This window comes from Corvus hawaiiensis, chromosome 3 (assembly GCF_020740725.1).
Source record: "Corvus hawaiiensis isolate bCorHaw1 chromosome 3, bCorHaw1.pri.cur, whole genome shotgun sequence".
In the NCBI taxonomy this organism is placed as follows: Eukaryota; Metazoa; Chordata; class Aves; order Passeriformes; family Corvidae; genus Corvus; species Corvus hawaiiensis.
Genome location: NC_063215.1, coordinates 120,464,765 through 120,479,917, shown reverse-complemented (window position 1 = coordinate 120,479,917; position 15,153 = coordinate 120,464,765). Strand labels below are relative to the sequence as shown.

Below are 15,153 nucleotides of genomic sequence, written 5' to 3'. Positions count from 1 at the left end.
TCAAACTAAACTGTGGAGAAACAAAGCCACACTTTGGGGTGAAACCTTTAAAATCTGCACGTTGCAAATTGTGCCAGGTTTCCACACTGGTATGGCAGCCTCAGCCTCCAGACTGGGTTAACAACCAGCACTGGTTCCTACAGCACGGCTGGATTTTGTGCAATAAACCCAGGCAGAGCATTCCTGTCCATCCCAGAACCCACTCACCAGCCTCTGGTTTGGCTCAGCTGCTGGTTCCAGTCTCGTTTCCTCCAGGCTTCTGGAGAGCTGGGTCAGCTGGTCCAGCTTCTGCTGCAGGGCTTGGAGCTCCAGGACTGCCGACTCCTTTTTCTTCATGGAGTCTTTCTTCTCCTCCTCTGAGGATTAAACAACAGTATGAAATGAATATACATGGTCTGTACAACACGCTGATGGCTCACTCTGCCTCCTGGCGCCTCAGGAGAGACACCGCTGATGTGGCATTGAATAGAGGAGCCCAAAGGATGAGCTTAGCCAGGAAACAGCCCTTTGGAGAGCTGGAAAAAGGAGGATACCCAGTTCCTGCTGCCTCCTGAGGAGCTCATATTTCCTGAAGTATCTCTTGGCCCTCAGCTCCTCGAAGGAGAGCTCAGAGCCTTCGCACAGGAGCAGGTTCTTGTCGTACATCGGGACCTGCTCCCACCCCGTGGCACCCGACGGCGCCTTCGGCACAACCTCGGACTTGGAGATGTAGGTCACGTAGTTCCTGGGAGGGAAAGGGAGGAAAGGGCCAGGCTTGGGGGATTTGGCCTGGGAGAGAGCTCATTTTCCCACAGTGGGACTTTCAAAGGACCACCCAACCACTTACACTTCTTTTCCAACAGCACAGGACTGGGAACCAGCAGCATCCAGACCCTAGAGCAGGGAAATAAAACACCAAAAAATAAAATAAAATTCAAGCAGCACAACTGGCACAGACTCCATTGCTAATATTATTCCTGCAATTCTGGGAATGTGTCAGGCCACTGAGTGTATCCCAGTGCTTCCCAGCTGAGACATTCCTATGGAGATGTGATGCTTGCAGCACAAAACCAGCAGCAATATCATCTCAATGTCAGTTTTAAGATACACCAGATACACACATTCTATTTTATCCTTATTCAGCCAAGGTCAGCAACCTAAACTCCCCATGAAACATCTTTTGCAAATAATTCGTTATTTACCTGATTTTTGCAGGGATTAGGACTTGAAACACCTTTTGGGGGAGCCATTTGATTTGCAGCATGGGAAGTCTGAAGTGGTTTTACAACAGCAGCATCTGGCACAGGAAACATAATAGAAATATTTCCTACTCATTAATGAGTAAAAATCGTTTGCTCCTTTGTAAATTTTGATTAATTTGAAGCACTGGAAAATTAATAACTTTGAATACATTGCCCTCAAGATTTTTTTTCGGTAAAGAGGGAAAATGAAGTGGTTTCTACAGGGAATTTGTTTTCTTCGGTGACAAAACTCACTCATTGAGGTAAAAAAATTATTTAGTGCAGCTACAGATCAGACAGGACTCTTCATCCTCACCTTGCAAAGGAGGATTCCGAGGATCATAACTCTGCAGGGAGCTAAATTGCAAAAAAACCCTCAGTTATTACTATGAAATCACCTGTCCCTCACCCCTCCCCACCTCCCAGCAATCTTGGATTTCCTTGTACGAAAACACTGAAAACCATGATTTTTACTGTATATGGACATCTCCAGAGCTGCAAAAACTAAAGCCTGCAAGAGGCAGCAGGAGAACAGAACTGGGCATTTGTTTTATGTTGTACATTACATTTTACTTTTGTTTTTTTCCATTTAACTTCCCGGAATTAAATGCTAAACTCCAAGACTCAGCTCAAGGATTTGCTTTGCCCTGGGATATTTTTTAATATACATCCCAAAACACCCAATAAATATTGAACAGTAAATAAACATTAAGTTTCCACCTCCCTTTACCAAAAATAAGCACACAGGAAAAAGACAATTAACCACACGTTACCCATGGTTAATTATGAGCACTGAATAAAGGAGTAGAAGAAGCCCCAGCATTACCAGTGGAGCTGCTGCAGGTTCTCCCGGGGCTGTGCCTGGTTGAGGAGCCCTTTCTGGAGCACAGCTCCTGCTCCCTGCACGTTGCCTTCCCTCAGGAGCAGCTGAGCCCAGGCCAGATAGAAATCCGAGGTCTTGGCTCCAATTCCCTGCCCGTGCAGGTACTCAAAGTACTGGCAAGGGGAAGAGATGAACTCTGCCTGCACAACACAAATGCACAAAGCCATCAGCACCTCCAAAAACATCCGAGGGAGTTGCAGGCAAAATAAAAAGCATTAGAATTTCTTAGTTATCATCATAGGAAAGCATCATTTTCTAAGCATAAGAGCAGCTAAGACACATCCCTCAAGCTACAGAGCTTAAAAAGCACACTTTGCTCCAGCAAGACTCAGCTGTTCTGCAGAGGATCAGAATTCCCAAGGCCTCCTGCTCCTTCCAAAGCTCCTTGCAGTCCCAGAACTGCAGCATGAGTATTTGAGGACAGTTTAATTCCCAAAAAACCGCAGCTGTACCCACCAGCTTGACGCAGTAGCTCACAAACCGCAGGTCCTGGTGGTACCTCTTGTCGCCCACGAACACCTTCACCAGCTCCTCCAGGAGCCCGGGCCAGCGGCTCTGCTTCTCTTGGAGCGGGAGACATTCCTCTGCCCACTGCAGGTACCTGCAAACCATTCCAGAGTCAGCTCCGAGCCAGGGACGGGGCAACACCGGGGCAGGGATGGGGCAACAGCGGGGCAGGGATGGGGCAGGGAGGGGGCAACAGCGGGGCAGGGATGGGGCACCCCGAGCCGGGGCCGAGCTCACCTGTCCCACGGCTCCAGAGGGTCGGGCCCTCGGTAATTCCGGATCTGAACCTCGTAATCCCTGCAGGGAAGAGACCGGGTCAGGCCGGGATCGGAGACGGTGGGAAGCGCACGGGGCGGGCGGAGGCTCTGCCGCCCCCACGGCCGCGGCATCCGCACAGCTCCGGGGGACGGAGCACGCCCCAACGCCGCTCCCCACCCCGTTCTCCCGTTCCCCCATCCCGTTATCCCGCTCCCCACCCCGTTATCCCGCTCCCCACCCCGTTCTCCCGCTCCCCCACCCCGTTCTCCCGCTCCCCCACCCCGTTCTCCCGTTCCCCCACCCCGTTCTCCCGTTCCCCCACCCCGTTCTCCCGCTCCCCCACCCCGTTATCCCGCTCCCCACCCCGTTCTCCCGCTCCCCACCCCGTTCTCCCGTTCCCCCACCCCGTTATCCCGCTCCCCATCCCGTTATCCCGCTCCCCACCCCGTTCTCCCGCTCCCCATCCCGTTCTCCCGCTCACCGCCCGGGCCCGTCCATGCCCGTCCGCCCCAACCGCTCCCGCCGATTCAAACTGGCCGCGCGCAGCCCCTGCCGCCTCCCCATTGGCCAGTCCTCGGCCCGCCCCGCCCCCCCATTGGCCCCCAGCCCCGTCAATCACGCGACAAACCCCGCCCACAGCACCGCCCTCAGGTGCTGTTCCCATGGCGGCCGCTGCAGGGCGGCCCGGGCGCATCCCCAAGGGAAAAGGAGGCACAAAATGAGGAATTGGGAAGTAAAAGAGGAACGCTGGGCAACGCACGCGAGGAGCAGCCCCCGCTCCTCTCCTCGTCTTCGTTTCCCACCTCCGAGCCCTGCACGTTATCAGGGAGCAGCCCCAACCCTCTCCCCTCATTAACTCGGAGGTATTCCATGGTTTTTCCAAACTGCTGAATTTATTGTGCTGAAGAGCCGCTTCGTTCAGCACACACCGGTCCATAGAGCTGCATAGAAAAGTGCTGCGATACAATTCCAGGTACAAGAAGGGGTTATTCCAGAACATACTGCCCGGGCGCCGTCCCTCTCCGGGCACAGCCGGATACTCCGGCTGCCCCCCGCATTCCAGACGTTTATACGGGACTTTCCATGAGATAAAGCTCCTTCCCAGGACAAAGCTGCTTGTTCCCACCGTGGAACCCGGGCCCCACGCGTGGGAGCAGCCAGGGAACACCTGGACAGCCGGGAATCGGCTCCATTCCCTGATCCCCCCTCAAGCCGCGCTCTCGGAACGCGGGCTCCTGGGAACAGCCGAGGCGGGGGACAAGTTTAGGATCTCTTCAAAGGAAGGGCCTTCGTCCTCCAGGGGTATCTCTGCCTCGAACATGCGCTGCAGCAGAGCATCCACTGTCCTGTATCCTGGCGGGACAAAAGAATTCCCTGTAAGCACCAGATCTGCTCCTCTGGCTACCTTCAAGGTCCCTGTTTTAAAACAGGCAAGAAAATCCCCCAAATCACATTCCCTGCTGTTCCACCCCACCTGCTTGAAGTACTGTGAGCCCTTCTCGAGGATAAGGCCATTATCTGGCATTTTAAACCCTTCTATTCCCACACAATGGATACCTGCGGTACAGCAAGAAAGCCAGGAGAAGGAGGAAAAAAGTCATTGAGCGAGCCAGAGCAAAGGAGGATACAGTCACCCCGTGATCCAAGGCAGCAGGAATGCAAAGCCCACAGAGGAGGGAGAGAGGAAAACGGGTGTCTTGGCACAGCAGGACCTCGGCCACCAGGGCAGTGTCTCCAGAGGGAGGTTAATGAAGACAAGGGACACACAAAGGCCAAGGGGGGACAGGAGAAGTTGCTACAGAAGTAAAAACAAACAGCAAACATCTAATGTCCACAGTCGTCCCAAAGTCTCCAGGTGGGTTTTGGCTGCTTTCATAGCCCCAAGGGAGCAGCAGGACTCGGGAGTTTCTCCCAGGGAAGAGCTGGGACCCTTGGGCCTGGACACCCTGGAGGGTCACACTTACGTTTGGAGGCAATCTTGAACAGCAGCCCTTTGCTCTGTGCCTTCGTTCCACCTTCCCCCTCCAGCTCGTGCTCTGCACTCTCCATGTTGTCAAGGAGCTGCTCATCCCGGAGCTCATCCCTGCACAGGAAGGGCCAGGAATGACCTGGGAAGGGGGCACACCCTACCCTGGGAGCCCAGCAGCGACGGCTTCCCGGTGGGGCAGGACAAGCACCAGCCATGGGGTTATTTTCCAGCACCTCTCCTGTCCTCTGGGCTGGAAGAGCCACGGGAGGCAGCAAAGCCAACACCAGGGGCCTTCTACTGGCACTTAAACCAGCAGAGGAGCCAGAACTTCATGACAGGGAAGAGGAATTGCCATTTTTAAGGAAGATCAGCCAGAACTTTGTGACGAGGAAGGGGAATCTCAGCTCACACCTCGACACAGAGGGTGCTTTTCCCTCATCACTGGTGCCAAATTGGCCACATCCACCATGGGTTCATTAGGGGGCTTACTCTTGAACTCCCATTCCCAGCTCCTGGATTTTCTGCTCGATGGCAGTTTCCACTTCACTCTTCTCCAGGGAATATTCCACAAAGAAAGCTTCCAAGATGAACGACACAAAGATACTGAAAGAAACAATGAGCAGAATTAAGGCAGCACTTCCTCACTGGCATTGCCCGTCTCAGTATTCCCAGGCTCATTTCCCAGTGCTCCATCCCCTCCAGGCCAGAGCAGCGCCCAGTGGGGACAAGAATGCAGCAGATCCCTCTAAACACATCCCACCTGCCTGCCATGGGTGACCCCAGGCCCACCAGCAGGACCTTTCTCCTCCTCAGCCCCCCCTCCAAGGCGCAGCAGCCCCAGCTATGAGCGGCCAGGATGAGGAGGGGGCGGCTCCTGCCAGAGGCCGCTCCCAGAGGGTTCCCCGGGCACAGCTGTGCAGGGAGCTGCTGGTCCAGAGGGGCAATGGGGGCATCCCGAGTGTCCCTCCAGGGACAATGGTCGGAGCACCCAGCAGGAGCTGGGGAGCAGCCGGAGGCACCTGGGCACAGAGCACTGCTCCCACAAAATGCCCAGGGAAAACCCCTCGTGCCAAGGGGCAGCACCTGAGCAGGCAGGGCAGCACGTGGGGTCCCAGGGAAACATTCCACTTTCCCCTTTCATCTTGGCAGCCCTTCCCCAGTGCCCCCAGAAAAAAAGGGGGGTTATGAGGAGAAAAAGGATTTAAACGGAGGGAAAAAACTTCCATAATTTTCTGTGTTTAAATTGGGGGGAAAACCCCTTCCTCTGCAATTTTAAGGGTGCCAGTTGAAGGAAACCCTGCCTTTTCCATGCTTTTAGGGGTATCACTTGACAGGGAATCCCCATTTTCCATTATTCTCCAGTTTAAATAGAAGGGGAAAACCTTGACGATGCTATTTTATGGGCTTGAATTGAGCATAACTCCCCCATTTTCATCATCCTAAGGTTTAAATTGAGGGAAAATCCCTGGTGTCCCTCCTTTTTAAGGGTTTGAATTGAGGGAAAAGTCCCCCTTTTTCCATCACTGGAGAGACCTGAAGTAAGGAAAACCCCTCTTTTTCCACTATTTTAGGGGATTCAGAGGAGAGAACCCATTTATTGCTATGGCATCTATTTAAGTAGAGACAAACACTCCCTAGTCTCTCATTTTAAGGGGTTCAATTGAAGGAAGCTCCCCCTTTTTCAGCATTTTAAGAATTTAAATCTGTACTTCAGGGCACTTCTAGCTGGGTACTGGCACCCAATCTCTCACAGGGGAGCGAGCCCAGCACTCACAAAACCCTCCTGCTGCCAGAGAGCCCATTATTTTTTTTAGTTTTATTTATAGTGAATACAGCCCTAATTAGAGACCCCAACAGGAGTTACACCATGTATATTATTGCTATTCTTCTCCACCCTCCATAGTCCCCAAATGGAGTACTACTCAGTAGTTACTAATGAACAATTACAGAACTTAACAAGGAACTATGTGACTCACCTGTCTATACTGCCAAAACAAGAAGCTTTTTTACCCTTTCAGTGGATGCAGCTGTAGTAAAACAGAAGGCATCTACGGAGCCCTTTACTCACCTGGAATTTAAGTCAGAGCAGCCAAACAGCTGCAGCTCCTCTCAGGGCTTCGATCCCTTATGGTAAAATTGCCTCCTCCCTTTTCCCGGGCGTGGTGGGAGCGAGAGGCGGGCCCGGCCAGGGGTCTATTAACCCCAGCCCTGGGGCACAGCAGCTCATTGTGTTTGTGGGCTGGGGTGGGGTAAGAGTTCTTCTGTTCTTTTAATGAAGGAGCTCTTTCCGGTTGTCTCAGCTGTTTGTTAGTAGTGCTTTTGGCCTCTAAAGCAACAGAGGCTTTGAAGATACCATGAAGAAGATGGCATTGAGTGTAGGGAGTATTTAAGCTCAAGATTTTGGGTTGAGTGTTCAGGGGTGGTAAGGTGCTTTTGTAATTTCCTTTATTTTTGTTGTTTTTCTTAGGAACACTGCAACTTCTTGAAATTCCAGATTGTGTCAAGTGTGAAACGTCAAATTTTTCAGCAGATTCATTGTGCCACAAAAGGAACCTGCACTGTGTTAGAGATGATGTCTGAGCTGGAGGCTTCTGATAGGTAAGTTGAGGATTGCAACTGTGAGAGGGAGCATGAGCAGGGTATCAAGTTAGGAAGTGCCAGGAGAGGTTTTGGAAGTAGTGTGGTGGGAAATGGTGTCTATTCAGGGGCCTTGTCAGGCTTTCCTGCAAGCACAGCAGATGCATTTATGTGTTTTAAGGCACACAGATGCACCCACTGTGCTCACAGAAACACCACATAACTCTTGCTAACCCAGATGTCCATTATAATGATGGCTACAACCTTTGTCTTGGGATGAAGAGGGATGCTCAAGGACACGGGTGCACTTAGGACAGATGGTCAGTAGCTGACTTGTTGGGGTTTGGCGACTAAACTCAGACATTGATTTTGGCTTTCTTTACTGCAGCTGATGGAGAGGCTAACCCAGCCATCACGGGGCCTTCTGAGACAGCTGAGGTGGACTCGTTTTGTGTCCAGTGTGGATTCATGTCACCAGTCATCCAAAAGCTAAGTTGGGGGCTGGGATCCAGAGATGGGAGGATAGCAGGTTGGAAATTCCCAGGAGAGATTTAAAAATTAGCATAGGGGAAAGGGATGCCCTCTAAGGGGCCTCTTAAGCCAGCTGAAAGGAGTGGCTCTACTTGTGATCAGACCATAGGGTGTGCAGGACAGAGCAGTTCCAGTCTGTGTTGTGTTGTCCAGCGTGTCTTCTGTGTCTTTGTTATCCCTTGGATCAGATCTCGGAGGCCTTTTCCCCTCAGGGGGCTTATTGCAAGTGTCAGCCATCATCTCCAGGTGCTCAAACATTCACTCTTGTCGGCACGATGCTGATCTCGTTTGTTCTTTTACGGTGGGCTTGGCTGTGTCTTGGCATCACAAGTCAGAAGTACCGAGTCAGATCTCTTTTGAGGCCTTGTTCCCGGCTGTACTGCCATCCATCCTTTCCAGCTGTGAGCTGTAATGTCCTGGGGCTTGTAAGATTGTCAGGATATGGGAGCATTCTGAATGTGGCACTGTCTCACAGCCATCTTGATCATTGTGAGTGACAGTTCTTAGAACAGGTCACTGTTCCAGTCTTTTCTCCTGCTCCTTAGAGCCTCCTCTGTCCACGGTTGCCATACCATTGGTCATCTCTTTTGGCATCGTGTCCATCCTTGCTGTTGTTCTTCTTGCTGAGAGCTTTTTAATCATCCTTGTGTCACACTGTAGCATCACGTGGTGTTTGTGTTTGGAACTGCTCTGTCCTGTGGAGTAGAGTGGAGGGAAGGTGGAGTGGGGTATGGGCACGAGGGGACCCGTGAGCAGGATGAGTACCAGCAACTGAGATGAGCATTGATTCCAGCACAGAACTGGATGCTGCTGGAGTTGTTGTATTAGTGATGAAACTGTAAGCATTTTTTTGTGTGTTTTACAGGTGGTCTGCAGCATTCAAACTGCTGGTCCAGTGTGACAGAGACCCTTGGGGAAAGAGGTCACGGTCAAACAGTTTCAGATGGAAACTACCCCAGCAACATGATGCTTTTGGACCCTACGTCAGCATGCATCCTTCTGTTTTGTTTTGCCCCTTCTCCCCCAAGAAGGTTGGTCACTGTTTGGCTTTTCAGGGGTGGTATAAATGGTGGCTATGTTACAGGGGTGTTCTTTATCTTTTAGGAGTAAAGCCAGATAGCAGCAGTCAAGGTCAAGTGAGCAAGGTGAGGACTGACCGGTGGACAGAACCAGTTGTTATTGCTTGGGTGCCAAATTCTGGTGCAGCTCTAAGCATCCATTTGTGTGCGTTAGGCAGTCTACTTGTATTACACCTATCGGGGCTGAACCCTCTTGCTGACCAGCTGACAGAGCTGGTTTGCCACCCTCGAGCTGCTCTTGTGAGCCCTCTGGAAGTATTACAGGAATCTGTGATGAAGCCTTTACCTTTTCCATTTGAAGGTGCTGTCTGGGTAGCCTTCAGCAATGGTGGAGGATTTGCAGCAAGTCGGGGAGGAGGAGCGAGGTCCCACTCAGGTTTCAGCAATGCCACGGAACCTTGTCTCCTCTTAACTCAGGTGTGCCCTGCGACGACGGCGTCGGCCTCTGAGTGTGGCTGGAGCAGGCGGGCCGAGGACCCGGGCATTCTTAGGAGCCAGTGAGTAGTGGAATTGTTGGGTTTTGGCTGATGTGCTGTTAGGCTCATGCACTCATGTTTGGTTTTCTTTACTGTAGCCAACTAAGAGAGTATGGCCTACTGAGGGCAGGAACTTCCCAGATGGTGAGGCGGCCGTCTTTTGTACCCGGTGTGGATTCACATCCCCAGACGTCCGAGGGATAAGTCGAGGGCTACACCCCACAGAGGGGATGAAAGCAGGGTGCGGGATCAGGACTCGTCAGGAGGGGTTTTTGAATAAGCTTTGGAGTTGGGGATGTCTGAGAAAGAGCCCCTTAGGCCACGTAAAGGGGAAGTCTCACTTCTGATCACAATGCTGAGGTGCCCAGGGCAGAGCAGTCCCGGTATGTGTCGTGTCACTTGTCTATTGTGTGTTCTGTGTCTTTTGGGCATCTTGTGTTGCAGGTCTTTTGCCTTACCCCTTTGAGGGGATTATCCAAAATGCCAGGCGTCATCCTTAGCATCTCCAACTCCACATTCCTCGGCCCGGTGCTGATACCATCAAACCTTTGACTCGTGAGCTCGGCCGCCCATCGGAATCGCATCTCTCTTTAGAAGCGTTGAGTCGGACGTCTTTTATGGTCTTGTTCTGAGCTGTATCAGCAGCTGTGCACCACAGCGATCCATTATAGCAGATTAGGACTTGTAAGGATGTGGAGAGAGAGGATGCTGATGGTACAGTTCTCAGGCATCCATCTTTGTGGTTTTGCCAGGTGGCTCCTGGAATGAGTCCTTCTGTTGGTATCTTCTTCTGCCAGGGTTCTTCGAGCCTCATTGGCTCACTGTCGGTCTTGCCTAGGTCATCTCATTCTGCTTTCTCTTGGTCCCTGTGGTCATTCTTCTTGCTGAGAGTTTTCTCTCCTTGTTGCATCCCCTCATTTGTCATCTCCTGCATAACAGGCCTCTGTGTGTGCTTGCCTTGGAGCTGCTCTGCCTTGCTGCATAGTCTGGTGTGTAGATGTAATCAGACTAAGACTGTACTATTAACTTCTCGATCGGCTTGGCCCATCGAGCCCACGATTTTGCAGTCATCCCACATCTCCAGGTCGACGACCTCATGCATGTGATCTGCAGGGGAGTTGCATCCTGGGGACTTGAAATTTGTAATGTAGGGTGCAGTTGGACTCTAGCTGGTATTTCTAGATTGATGCAGGATGGCTGGAGCTGTTAAGTTATCATGCAGCACCTTGACTTGTGTAATAACTTTCTTTCAGAGGCAGACGGATTAAATCCGTGGCAGAGTGCCCCATACCAGGTGAGGGGGTTCCCATGGGAAGGTCAGTCGCTGTTTGTCTTTGCAGGGGCAGTGTAAATGGTGACTGTGTTACAGCATTGTTCCATGTCTTTTTATTTTTTAGGAAGTAATGCTGGATATTGGCAGTCAAGGGCGATGGAGCGAGGTGAGCAGTGACCGGTGGACAGAACGAGGTGTTATGGCCTTGGTCTCAATTTTTGGTGCAGCTCTAAGCATCCGTTGCTGTTTGTGTGTTTTAGGTGGTCCACTTGCAGGATGTCCTGGCCCTGGATGCTGGAGGGTGCAAGCCTAAGGTATAGGTGTGGTGTACTTCCGTCGGAGCAGGGAGGCTGTGGTTTCACGGTCTCTCAGCATGTTTTGTGTGTTTTTGCTTTGCTTCTCTGCAGGTGCTGCTGCCGCCCTGGGCGTGCCAAGGGCCAGAGGCGAGCAGGTGAGTTGGCATTTAGGTGGGGTGGCTGATAGGCCAGCGGTCTATGGCAGCGTGCTGAGCGTGTCCCTTTTCATTGTGCAGGTTTGTCCTGGCCACCTCCAGAGTCAGATCAAGATTTGAGGTGAGCCGGGGCAGTGGTGTGGAGTAGCCCGGGGATGCTCTTCTTGAGGGCAACAGTGACGTTTTCTGTTTTGTTGTCTTAGGTACCGTGAGCAGGTGTGGAGCTGAAGCTTGGAGAGAGCAGGTAAGCGATGAGCCTCGGCAGTTTCGAGGGAGGGGGCCTTGCGGAAGGGGTCTCTTTTGGCGTGTGTTGTCAGAGGCTGAATTTTCTCATTGTTCTCCATCTTTCGCAGCTGCCAAAGCGGACCGTGGGGAACGTGTTGACATCTGAGGTGCTGATGCATTTTTTCTGTCAAGGATGGATTTTGTCCATTTGTCTTCAGAAAGCTAAGTGTTGGGAGCGGTGGTTGGGAGAAGGGAAAGACCTTTGGAGTTCCAGGAGGCAATTGGAAGTTAGCTTAGAGGAGAGGGCTGTTGTGGGAGGGCCCCTTGGAAGTAAAGGGAGAGGGTTTCTCCTCAGCATCACCCGAGCCTTTGCTGGGCAGGGCAGTTCCCACCCATCTCTGTCATCGGCCTTTGAGTCTCGACATCATCGTGGATCTTTTTGCCCGAGGAGCTCGCCTTCGGATCTGGCACGATCGCCACGGTCTCCATTTTACCTACTCGCTGGCGTAGCCGCCCGCGGGCATCTTGGCCACTTGCTGGTTGGTCACGTTTTGCATCGTCGCTTCAGCCTTTGGTGGCAGAGTCCTTCCCTAGGGATCCCTTTGTATCACCTGGCAGTCATTGCCTCCTTCTCTAGGCCTGCCGAGCTTCTCAAGCATCCTCTTAGCAGCTTTGGCACTGGCTTCTTGGAAGGAGTTACGTTTCACTGTCGCGTGCTGCTGCCATAGAGCCTTCTTTCCTTCGGCATCGCCAGCCTCTGGCTCATCTTGCTCTAGGAATCTTGTGCCCATTGCTGGGCAGGTTCAGCTCGTGTCTGTGTTCTGTCATTTGTGTCTATGTTCTGTAGTTTGTGTCCATCCTCTTCTGTGTCACAGGGCTTTGTTACGTCTCGGTGCTTTATCGGCCTCGCTCTGGGCCGTAGCGGCAGCGGGGATCTCTGCTTGCGTACTTTCCCGGATCGGGCTCATTCCGGCATCTTTACAGTTTTGCTTTTGGAGAGCAGAAGAAGTACACAAGATGTTCTCATCCATCTTCCTTCTCACTTTTGGTAGTATCTTCTTTTCATGGGCCATGGACTTCTCTGGTCCCTCCTCACTGTGGTAGTTCCATAGGTTCCATTGCCTCAAAGCATATCGGGTCTAGAATTTATCTTCTGGAGAGTTATCTCAAGTCCTCGTGTCATCTTTGCTTCTATTTGGTGTGCTTACACTTGGAGCTGCCCTGCCCTGGCACGTAGAGTCGTGGCTGGGTTGAGCAGTTGTAAAACTTTGTGGTTCATCTCTTGTCTGTGGGCTTTTGTGTAGAAAACTTACGGGCCTGGTGTATGGGGATAACTCCGAGCTGTCAGCTACTTGTAGACTGTCTCATGTTGTCTTGCAGGTCCCCAAGGCTGATTCTGATCCCTGCAGTCACCGATGCTACCACTTTTCCCAGAATCTGCCCTTCCACGTCAGGGAGCAGCAGTTGGAAGATGTGTTGAAGCATCTTCATCAGTGGAGTGTTGTGAGTAAGGGCTGCAGTCAGTGTGTGAGCTGAAGAAGGGGTGTCTGTCTGTGAGAGTGTGTGTCTGTCTGTGTCTGTGTGTGTGTTGACCGGTTCTAACTTTGTGAGTGTGATTTTTGCCTTTCAGGTTTTTCAACTAATTTTAAAATGTATAATATTCCTAGTTGTGGGCTTTTTTTTTTTTCCCCCACCTGGGTTTTGTTTTTCCTTGGTCCCGTCCTGTCTGTGAGGCGATGTTCATCGCCAAGGTTTGGGTGCAGCCAAACAAAGAGCCTCCCTAACAGGGTGGAGAGTACACAGTGGAGGTTAGGAGTACAGGGAAAAGGTGCACCAGCCCTTACACCACCCCTAACAGCACCATTTTCCCCCCACCAGCAGCACAATGCAGCAACCCTGGAACCCTCAGTGCAGCACAGCTCAGTAAGCCTGGTGCTGGGATAACCCTGGAACCCTCAGAGGAGGCCAAGCCCCACACCAAAAAAGAAGGGATGACAGCTGCAGGCTGGAGAGTGACAGGTACGGGTTGGGGGCTGGGGCGTGTAGAGCAGGAGTGAGGGGTTCCAGGCAGCAAGAGCAGTGCGGGGTATAAAGTAGAGGGGGTTAAAGGTTAGGGGATAAAGGGACAAAAGTCAGGGCAAAGGTTGGGGGGTCAGGAAGTCAAAGGTCAAAGTCCAGGGGTCAAAGGTCAAGGTGGTCAAGGTCAAAGCACAGAGGTCACACAAAGAGGGTTGGGGTCAAAGGTCATGGGGTCAGGTGTCACAGATCCAAAGGCAAGGGTCAAAGGGCAAAGGTTGGGGGGTCAAAGGTTAGGGCTCAAGGTGTAAAGGTCAATGGTCAAAAGCTGGGTCAGCTGGGGTGAAAGGTCAGGGGTCAAGGATCAAAGGTCAGACAGTTGGGGTCAAAAGGTCAAAGGTCAGGGGTAAAAGGTCAATGCTCAGGGTCAGGATTTGAGATGTCAGCATGATTTTCCATGGTGTTTCCCAGTTGTGGGTTCAGCTCTCTGTGAGTGCTGGATGGACTCTGGGCTGAGCCAGGTGGGAGGTGTGGGTGGTGTTCATGTCCCCAGGAGCTGCTCAAATCCACCTTAAACTCCTGGAATGGTCTATGCTGACAAGAACCTTACAGACCATCCTGTTCAGCCCCTTGCCATGGTCAGGGACACCTTCCTGGGGTGTCTGTGCCAGAGTGGTGGAATGGGCAGGACTTACTCCCTGAGCCCAGTCCCGGGCAAGATTGGGGTTCCCATGGGAAGAAGCCTGTGAGCTGCATTTCCGGAGCTGGGAGCCTCCATGCCCGGGAGTGTTTCCAGTACTGCTCTTTGGCTTTTTCCATAACTGGGCATGATGTTTCTCCCCAGAGCAAGGTGGTTTTCCCTGGATTGTTGGGGTTACACACTGGCTGTTTGACAGCTCTGTTGTCTCTTTTTCCTGAACGGAAGAGTGAGGAATGGGGGATGCTCCCAACTGTCACAGGAATGTGGGAACAGCCCAGTTCCAGTGAGGAATGTGACGCCCAGCTCGTGGCGTGTGCCCTGAGATGGTCTTTGCTGTTGGTTTGTCCTTAGAGCCTGTTGGAGTGCTGGCCTGGATTTGGGAAGAGCCAAGTAGCCTGGAGCAGTGAGGTTTTTCCTGTCAGAAATCCATGCTGGGGATGTTTTCCCTGGCTGTCCAGGGGGAAGGAACAGCTCTGGAGTTTTTGCAGCCACAGGCTGGGGATACATCCCCTGAAAACCAGTTCAGGATCGGTCATCTGACTCTGTCCCTGACCTGTGGCTTCCAGGGAGCCTTCTGGTCTTCTGGATATTCCCAGGAGAGGATATTCCACCACCTGACTTTTAAGCCAGGAATTCCAAACCCAGTAAGTCGGTCACATTCTATGGGAGCTGCCCCAATGGTGGGATGGCAGAGGGCACACCCGACGCTGCTGTTTGGGACATTCCCGACTGGAACGGGAGCCAGCTGGGCATTTTGTAGCACTGAGGCCACAAGGGCAGCCTTGGGTGGCATTCCCAGGCAATGCTGAGGCATCCCATGGCTGTGGCACGTGGCAACACATGCCTGATGTGGAGCAGAGAGAGGAAGGGAGAAATTCTGAGTTGATGGGAGGAATGGAATTGGGCTTTCCAGAATGGAATTGGTATAGGTGCTGATGGTATCATGGAATCATGGGGTGGCTTGGAAGGGACACAAAGACCCTCTGGG

General features: G+C 52.2%; 2 protein-coding genes across 15 annotated transcripts in view; one reads left to right on the top strand and one right to left on the bottom strand.

The window, feature by feature from the left end:
• The window catches only part of BUB1 (BUB1 mitotic checkpoint serine/threonine kinase), a 118,762-nt gene that overhangs the window by 8,886 nt on the left and 94,723 nt on the right, over positions 1-15,153 (bottom strand). For 4 of the 6 annotated variants that reach the window (XM_048298001.1, XM_048298002.1, XM_048298003.1 and 1 more), the window contains 7 exons: positions 2,560-2,704; positions 2,047-2,243; positions 1,537-1,577; positions 1,182-1,276; positions 827-873; positions 534-724; positions 208-356 (listed from right to left, as the gene is read on the bottom strand). In XM_048298001.1, the coding sequence (XP_048153958.1) occupies positions 208-356; positions 534-724; positions 827-873; positions 1,182-1,276; positions 1,537-1,577; positions 2,047-2,243; positions 2,560-2,704 (865 nt within the window). Of the gene's footprint in view, positions 1-207; positions 357-533; positions 725-826; positions 874-1,181; positions 1,277-1,536; positions 1,578-2,046; positions 2,244-2,559; positions 2,705-2,847; positions 3,023-3,349; positions 3,388-15,153 lie in introns of those variants that run through there. The other 2 variants (XM_048298006.1, XM_048298005.1) reach the window with 2 other exon arrangements.
• Positions 1-15,153, top strand: part of LOC125323244 — a 56,737-nt gene that overhangs the window by 33,576 nt on the left and 8,008 nt on the right. For 3 of the 9 annotated variants that reach the window (XM_048298074.1, XM_048298078.1, XM_048298072.1), the window contains exons 3-16: positions 7,305-7,435; positions 8,811-8,976; positions 9,442-9,521; positions 9,599-9,669; positions 10,754-10,794; positions 10,898-10,939; positions 11,034-11,087; positions 11,181-11,224; positions 11,306-11,345; positions 11,428-11,468; positions 11,578-11,616; positions 11,805-11,992; positions 13,858-13,864; positions 14,517-14,809. In XM_048298074.1, coding sequence (XP_048154031.1) covers positions 7,305-7,435; positions 8,811-8,976; positions 9,442-9,521; positions 9,599-9,669; positions 10,754-10,794; positions 10,898-10,939; positions 11,034-11,087; positions 11,181-11,224; positions 11,306-11,345; positions 11,428-11,436 — 678 coding nt within the window. In that variant the 3' untranslated portion in view covers positions 11,437-11,468; positions 11,578-11,616; positions 11,805-11,992; positions 13,858-13,864; positions 14,517-14,809. Of the gene's footprint in view, positions 1-7,304; positions 7,436-8,810; positions 8,977-9,441; positions 9,522-9,598; positions 9,670-10,753; positions 10,795-10,897; positions 10,940-11,033; positions 11,088-11,180; positions 11,225-11,305; positions 11,346-11,427; positions 11,469-11,577; positions 11,617-11,804; positions 11,993-12,829; positions 12,957-13,327; positions 13,469-13,857; positions 13,865-14,516; positions 14,810-15,153 lie in introns of all 9 variants that reach the window. The other 6 variants (XM_048298075.1, XM_048298080.1, XM_048298076.1 and 3 more) reach the window with 6 other exon arrangements.